Raw genomic sequence first — 8,557 nt, 5'->3', positions numbered from 1 at the left:
AAAATAAAAACAGTATCCTTCCACCAAACAATGTAGTTCCTCAGAAACAGTTGTGGTTCCAACAAAGTGGTTCAAACGTGGCTCAGCCAATCAGAATCAAGGACCGGAACGTCTCGGTTACGTATGTAACCCTCGTTCCCTGAAGGAGTTTACACTCGAAGTAGATTGGTCTCTCTAAGCGAGATCCCAATTCGTCAGGTCATCCGACGTGACGTCGAGAGTGACCGACTGAAAGGGAACTATCAGTTTTATAATAACTAAAACTAAAACTGAAATTAATGGACACTATATAGATACACATATTAAAAAAAATAATTAATTCATTCATTCATAGAAGAAAAAAAATGATGAAGACATAAACTTTGACTAAAATTAAAATGAAAACAGAAAAATATAAAAATAAAAACTAGTTTAAAATAATACTTAAAAATAACACCAGCACCTTGATAATATTGGGTCTCATTTTAAAGCCAGAAAAATGAAAGTGCACAAACTCAAACATAAATAATACTTACTAAAAATATATACACTACTGGTCAAAAGTTTGGAATAATTACACGTTTTTTAATGTTGTTGTTGAAAGAAGTCTCTTTTGCTCACCAAGGCTGTATTTATTCAATCAAAAATACAGTAAAATCAGTAATATTGTGAAAAAATATTTCAATTAAAAATAAGTGTTTTCTATGTGAATATCTGTCAAAATGTAATTTATTCCTGTGATCAAAGCTGAATTTTCAGCATCATTACTCTAGTCTTCAGTGTCACATGATCCTTCAGAAATCAGGTGGAGTGAATTATCGCATTTAAAATAATAAATTGTAAATTTATTAGTTAATTTTGACAAACCTCATGACATTAGATTCAGCTGAATAAGCAAAACGACTGTAGAAAGAAACTCACTATAACGCACCCTTGTGGCGACTCTGAGAATGCAGCATTTACTTGTGCTACATATATGTAACATGAGACATAACAGCATGTGAAATCGAGCTTGTGTGTCATTCGGTTGTGTCGGGTGGTCTGGCGTATTTGTGTTTCAAGCGTCCGTCAGAATAATGTTCCACCGGAAACAGAAATCTCTCGACAGTCTCTGTCGCTCTGTATGTTCGCAACCGCTTCGAATCTTGCATTGACATGCATCGCTCACATTTCCTTCAGAAAAAAAAACATCTCATAATTTGTGATGGTGGTACTATAGTACTGAAAGATGGCATATTCGTTTATATTTACATGATATTCCAAGTTAATTCAAAGAATACCATGTTATTACTATAGTGCTGTTTGGTACTGTTTGTTAGTGCATGTTCATTCCTGGAGCATTTACACTAGCGAGTTGCTTTAGTGTTGACCTTCATTTCTTTGGTGATTGTTGACAGCCGTGTTTGTCTAGTTTGCTCTTTAACTGTGGACGACTTCTTTATAACCCCAAACCACAGAATCAACGCTCCCAAAAACACAAAAATATGAGCTGTTGGCATTAGTGTTTAAATTAATTATTCATGAGCCAAATTACAATGTCTCTGAGTGAATAAATTAATTATGTATTTATTATTTATTTATTTGTATTTATGTGTTAATTAATTAATTAATTAATTACTATATGTACTATAATAATTACTCATGAGCCAAATTAAGGCATCTCTGAGTAAATGAATAATATTTATTTTATTGTGTATTTTATTTACTTTTATTTCTTTATTTTTTCCTGCATCAAACGCCAGCACGTCTTCATGTTTGTGGATCTCATCCATAATCTTCAATCAGCTACTTTGACTGAGTTTCAATGAGTTCTGCATAACTGGTCTAAAGTTTTAGATTTACAGTAGATTTAGATTACGATTTTAGATTTTCTGTAGAGTCTCTTATTCATCAGATCCTTCTTCTCTGTGTCCACAGGTTGATGAAATCTATCACGATGAGTCTCTGGGAACCAACATCAACATTGTGCTGGTCCGAATGATCCTGGTGGGATATCGTCAGGTGAGCGTTGAGTGGAAATGCTTGATTAAATATATATTTTCAGTATTGCTAGAAAACACTGACCTGACCTGAGCCTCTCTTCATGCCGTTTAGACGTGCCTCTTCATAGTGTATAGTGAACAATAATAGATTTTGTGCGGTGAAAAATCTCTTTAAATAATAACAATTCATTTAAAAATAATAATGGAGCTGCTGGTCTGTCAGTGCGTTTGTTTATGAGCTGATGGATTACAGGTATTGTACGTTTGTCACGCTGACAGACTTTATTAAAGCTTACTGTGAAATAGTAGAGGGGTTATTTGGCTAAAAACGATTTAATGAACCTCCTCCAGTTGGCAAACACACTCCAATATCAGAGAAGAACTTAAGAACCTGCTTTCACACCTGTTCGCAGCTGGAGACAGAAAGAGAGACTGAGCTTAACTAACACTTTATCAGCTTTTCACAACGTTAATAATTCATAAATAAAGATTTGCATGTCGTACAGCGGTTTTGTTCAGAGTCTCTAAAGGGACATGGTGATTGAAACAACGTGAGATGGGAAGAAAAATTATATTTCAGTGCATTGGTGTTCACATTTCATGTTCGCTTTCTTTGCATTCTCCTGCAAAACTTTTGCGTTCACTTAAAAATCATTTGTGTTCTTCCAAGAAACTAGCGAAAGTTTTGCGTTCTCCCTCTTTGCTAACAAAATGTGAATGCAAAGTATTTATTGGGAATGCAAAAGGTTTGTAAGTGAAAGAGAAAGTGCAAAAGATTTGAATTTTAATGCAACATTTATCAGGGAATTGAAAACGTTTTGTAAGTGAACCCAAAAGCTTAAAATGTCAATGCAAAATTAATTGTCGGATTGCAGAAATCGTGTTAGTAATGCAAAAGTTTTGTAAGTGAATGCAAAAGATTTTAATGTTAATTCAAATTTTATCGGGGAAATGTTAAGGCTTTGTAAGTGAACACAAAGTTTCTTGGGGGGAACGCAATAATTTTCTCAGTCAAATCAAAAAAATGTAATGCTAACGCAGATTTATCGGGGAAACGCATGCGTTTTGTAAGCAACACAAGAGTTTTGTAAGTCAAAGGAAAAACTTTGAATGTTAATGTAAAATTGAGGAAAAGCAAATGTTTTGAAAGGGAACACAATAGATGTGAATGAGATCTATCTATGAATGCGAAGTTTCTCGGGTGAACGCAAAAGTATTGAATGTTATTGCAAAAATTATCAGGTTAACGCAGATATTTTGTAAGCAATGCACAAGTTTTTTAAGTCAGTGTGTGTGTGTGTGTGTGTGCATACATACATGCTGCCCACATATTATTGTAGCCCATTTTGTGCTGATTATGGTGCTACTAAACTTTAGCCATTAAAATGTTTATAAGCAACTGAAAAAAGCACAAATGTCAGGGCATGTCAAAACTTCTCCAGGGCCCCAAAACACCCTTGGACCCCAGAGGGTTAATTCATTACAGCAGATTGTCTCTCTGTACATGACACTTATTCTTGTGCCAACTCTTTCATGTGAAATGTATGTTTAATGTTCATAGCATTACTCAAGCAGATGGCATTTTGATCTCATGTATAAACATGGGCACACATTTCAGCCTTCAGCGCTTCTGGGGTTGGCTGGAAGCTGCAAAAATAATAGTGACAAAGAATATGTATTGAGTTTGACAACTAGAAAAACACAATTGCGTTGCACGAAAAGTAGAGAAATGCATGTTGGCTTCAATAATTGATTAGTTTTCTAGCTGCTTTGCTTGTGAAGCTGTTTGGTCATTGAGCAGATGCAGATGCTGTCGGTCATTTTAGATGCATAATGCATATCTGAGGTTAAAAGTTCTGTTTAATACTGGAAATTAACTAAGCCTTTGATGCGTTATGATACAAACAAAAAAAGAAATAAAGATTATGCACAATTATGCTGGTTTTGTTCATGAACTACTGTAATTAAAGTATATCAAATTTGAAAATTAAGATTTTTTTAATGATATTTTCAATTAAAATTTTCTCTCATATTTTTGTGCTGATATTATAATGAAAGAAATCTGTATTAAATAGAAAAATGCAAACTTGAAGCATTTTCACAAGTTGGCTTCTGGTCTTCAGTATATAAAGGCAATATATGTAAGAAATATTTTAATATTTTAATGGTATCCTAAAGATTATCTTACAATTCTTGAATTACAGTTATTTAAATTTTTTGAATGTTTATTTTTTTTTTTTTGCAGTGTGACAGCCAATGGTCAAATGTTATAATTTACCACTGGCTGCCACTTTATTGTAAATTGACATAATTGTCTCAGATTTTTCTTTTTTTTTTTTTTTTTTTTTTTTTTATTGTTTCAGAGATTGTTAAATTTTTCAATTGTTTCAGAGGCTTCTGCTAAAAATCCTCAGGAGAAATAAAAATACAACACTAACTTAGTCCAGTCCAATAAGAGTATAGAGCTCTAAAATGAATGTGGAGTTGGTTAATAAATATTTTAGCTCCTTTTGAGATCTCAGACTTTTAAAGTTAAATCTGAGCACAGATTGAGACACTATTGAGAAACTCTAGAGGAGACACATTAGCCTTTTTCTCAAGAGAAATGTCTGAGAAGCAGGAGACTTCAGAAATAGTCTCTGAGCGAAGAAAGAGCAACCTCTGAGCAATAACATTTTGAATTAGTTCACATTCGATTTCCAGCTTTTTATATTCGGAATAGTTGATTGTGACCTTCTGTAAACTGAAAAGTCTAAAACTTAAATTAAAGGTAAATAGAAACATTAAAAAAAAAAATAATCAAGAATAAAATAATAGAAATATTACATGTAAAATAGAATATACTTAAAATTAAATATGTTGCTTTGAAGGCTAACTGAAATAAGTATACATAAAATAAGAAAAAAATACTTAAATTAAAATAAAGTAAATTAAATGAATAAAAAAAGCTAAATAGAAATACTTAAAAATAAATTGAAATAAAATAATATAAATAATAAAATAATAATAAAATATTAGATGAAAAACCTAATAAACTTAAAATTACATGTTGCCTGACAACTAAATAAAATAAAATAAGTATAAATAAAATACTGAAATTACTGAAACTAAAACTGAAAATAAAATAAAGCTAAATAGAAATATTGTTTTTAAAATCTGAAATAAAATAGTATAAAAAATGTAATAACATTAAAATAATATAAATATTGGAAGGAAAAATATAAATAAAATACTAACAATATCAAAATTACTCAAACTGATATTAAAGTAAAGTTAATAGTATATAAAATATAATAAAAATGACAAAAGCGCATAATAAAATTACAATTAAAAATTGTACATTTTAAATTCATAAATGCTGTAGTAGTCTATAAATGAGACTAAAATAACACTGCTTCACAAATAAAAAAATAATTGATGCTCCAATCAGGATTTCATGCCTGATTTGTATGTACTGTATGTGGACAGCAGTGGTGTAATAATGTGCAGGCGGTCGGTCTGCTGGAGCATCACGACACTAATCAGTCAGCATATCATCTCTTATTTGTCTCATACATCTTTGTGATCACACAGACTTCAGAGGAGAGTGTTTCTGAGGCAGATCATATTTATTTATTAGTCTATTTAACAGGGACAATGCAGTATAACCTTGCTACAATTTCAAGCAGCCGATGCTCCACATATAGGCTTCCAGCCAAAGGCTAATTTGCAGCCCCAGTCCCTGGTTAGGCTTTTTTAACAACAGTAAAACAATAATCAAACATATTTTATTTTATTTTATTTTATTTTATTTTATTTTATTTTATTTTATTTTACTGCTCTGCCATTTTTGGCCAACTTTATTTAATTTTATTTAATTTTATTTATCTGCCATTTTAGGCCAACTTAATTTTAATTAATTAATTAATTTATTTATTTTTAAGCCATTTTGGCCTACAACATTTTATTTTATTTTATTTTATTTTACCTCTCTGCCATGTTTGGGCCACACAATTTTCTTTTATTTTTTATTGTATATTATTTTATTTTACTTCATTCTGGACTAATGTTTTTTTCTGGTTTGTTGTTTTGTGTGTTTCCAGTCCATCAGCCTGATTGAGCGCGGGAATCCGTCCCGGAGTCTGGAGCAGGTGTGCCGCTGGGCAAACACCCAGCAGAGGCTCGACCCCGAGCACGCCGAGCATCACGACCACGCCATCTTCCTCACCAGGCAAGATTTTGGTCCCGCAGGTATGCAAGGTACTGTGTTTCTCTCGATCGAGGCTGTGCAGAGTAAGTGCTTCTTTCTGCTTCTGTTCTCGAACGGTTGGCATCAGACACCAGCTAATCTGATTCCAGACAGTGTAAACTGGGCATCGGTGCCAACCTGTAGCAACCAAAAATACTCTTTGCCCGAAGGAGAGTTTTTGGCATGTAGAGGAAAAGAAGACATCTTTATTAGTAGCTGTGCACTCAACAATACTAATATTCCTAGTTTTTGGTAGTTTGATGAAATTGACCAATTTTAACTATTACTGTGTTTCACAAAGTTGAAGTAATTCTTGCATGCATGCTATTAAAAGGGACGGTTCACCCAAAAAGTCATCATTTGCTCATCCTCTACCTGTATGAGTTTCTTTCTTCTGTTGAACACAAAAGAAGATATTTTAAGCAATCTTAGTAGCCAAACAATTGACGGTACCCATTGACTTCCATAGTATTTTTTTCCATTCTGTGGAAGTCAATGGCTACCGTCAGCTGAGGGTGAGTATATGATGACAGAATTTTCATTTTTTGGGTAATATCCCTTTAAATTCTTCTTTAGTAGTAGTAGTAGTGGTTGTAGTTGAATAACTGGGCATCTTAGTCAAATAGACGGCTAATTTAATTAGGTGTAAATAAAAACGAGTCTGTGAGGGACAGGCTTACTGTCTGTTCCAAGGGTTGTGCTGTTGTGTGATTTGGTGTTAATCAATTGATGAAACACTGAAAATGCATACTAAAATAAATAATAATAATAACTGTACATCTGTCTGTCACAGCCTCGTTTTCATTCACGTCACATTAAATATGACTAAGATCCATAACTGATCAAATATGTTTGAATTACATTAAACTGCTATTTCACAAAGACGTGTTAACTTCATGTAAACATGATGACATTCAAATTATAAACAAATGGAAAAAAAGTGGATTTCCTGGAAATTTGTGTTTAATTTCCAAAACAGATGGAGTATTTGATCGGTGTGTTATTTTAGTATCATTGATATATTATTATAGTTTTTGTTAATATTTTGAATTAGATTTTATTTTTATGTTTTGTTTTGATTGTAAGTTCATTGTAAGTTTTAGTGTTCGTTTTCAAGTAACTGTTATTTAAGTTTATTTATGTATTTATTTATTTAGAAAAGCCAAGGCAAATAAAGTTCATCACAGGTTTCTGTAGTGTAGAATAAAATGAAATTTCAAATATTAAAGTATGGCTTGCTTAAAATACAACAGCACAAAAAAAACTTCACTTTCATTGTTCTTCTAGATATGTAAATGTATTTTGTTAATATTTTGAATTAGATTTTTTTATATATTTATTATATTCTGTTTTTATTTAATTTTACTTTGTTTTAATGATTTATTTTTTGTTTTTGTCTTTTTTTATTCGTTTTTGATTTTTAAATACAGTATGTCTATATAGTTTTAAATTAATTTTTATTTTAATACTTTTAGCTTATTTATTTTAGTATTTAATTATTTTAGTACTTTAAGTGAAACTAAATGAAAATTAGAAATGTTGCCTTGGCAATCAGTTGAAATTAAAGTTTTTCTTAACATTTGTTTTGTTTCGAGTAACAATATTGTTCTTCATGATTGTTGAAGTCTCTGGTGTTTTGGTGATTTTAATAGATGTATTAATTATCTATTTAACCACAAACCAACACAAAACTGACTGTCTTCAACACGACATCTACTCTTTTAGGTTTTCAAACTAAACAAGTGTCCTGTATGCCTCTAAATTGTGTTTGTGCATGGGTCAAAAGGGTTTACGCATAAAAACAATAAGTGTAATACTGCTTTAAATTGTTGTTGTTTTTCCACAAAAAAATGTAAAAGTTTTCTGTTTAATGTAATTGCAATTTAGTTTTTGTTTTTCCGAGCAAAAAATAAATATCATACATTTTCCCCTGATTTACAGAAGACACCCATTAAAATGTCATTCAGTGTAACAATCTTGTCAGGCACATTTACAACAAAAATCAATTTATGACATATTAAAAGACTAATTATTTTCACCCCAAATACTAATTAGTTGTAATTAAAATGTTTTTTTTAAATGTGCCACTATCCTAGATTTTGCCCATTTGTCAGTAAGAATTTTTACTCATTTAAAACACAATAAAATTTAATATGCTCCCTTATTCTTTTATATATTTTAATATGTACAAGTCAGAATAAGCATGTTGTTTGAATTTTTACATAACTATAAGTGTTACACTGAATGACAATGTTACATTATTTCAAACAAATTTTGACATTTTATTCTCCAAAGACGTATTTGAAACCTTAAAAGTAGACACTTTATTTACATTTAATGTGCTTTCTATGGACATAAAATCACTTTT

General features: G+C 31.2%; 1 protein-coding gene across 1 annotated transcript in view; it reads left to right on the top strand.

The window, feature by feature from the left end:
* Positions 1-8,557, top strand: part of LOC107659651 (A disintegrin and metalloproteinase with thrombospondin motifs 14-like) — a 70,603-nt gene that overhangs the window by 35,205 nt on the left and 26,841 nt on the right. Inside the window, exons 6-7 of the mRNA XM_016448663.1 lie at positions 1,897-1,980; positions 6,044-6,191. Of these exons, the coding sequence (XP_016304149.1) occupies positions 1,897-1,980; positions 6,044-6,191 (232 nt within the window). The remainder of the gene's footprint in view (positions 1-1,896; positions 1,981-6,043; positions 6,192-8,557) is intronic.

This window comes from Sinocyclocheilus anshuiensis, unplaced genomic scaffold, assembly GCF_001515605.1.
Source record: "Sinocyclocheilus anshuiensis isolate Anshui unplaced genomic scaffold, SAMN03320099.WGS_v1.1 scaffold75, whole genome shotgun sequence".
Lineage (NCBI taxonomy): Eukaryota > Metazoa > Chordata > Actinopteri > Cypriniformes > Cyprinidae > Sinocyclocheilus > Sinocyclocheilus anshuiensis.
This window is presented reverse-complemented; position numbering and strand designations above follow the sequence as displayed.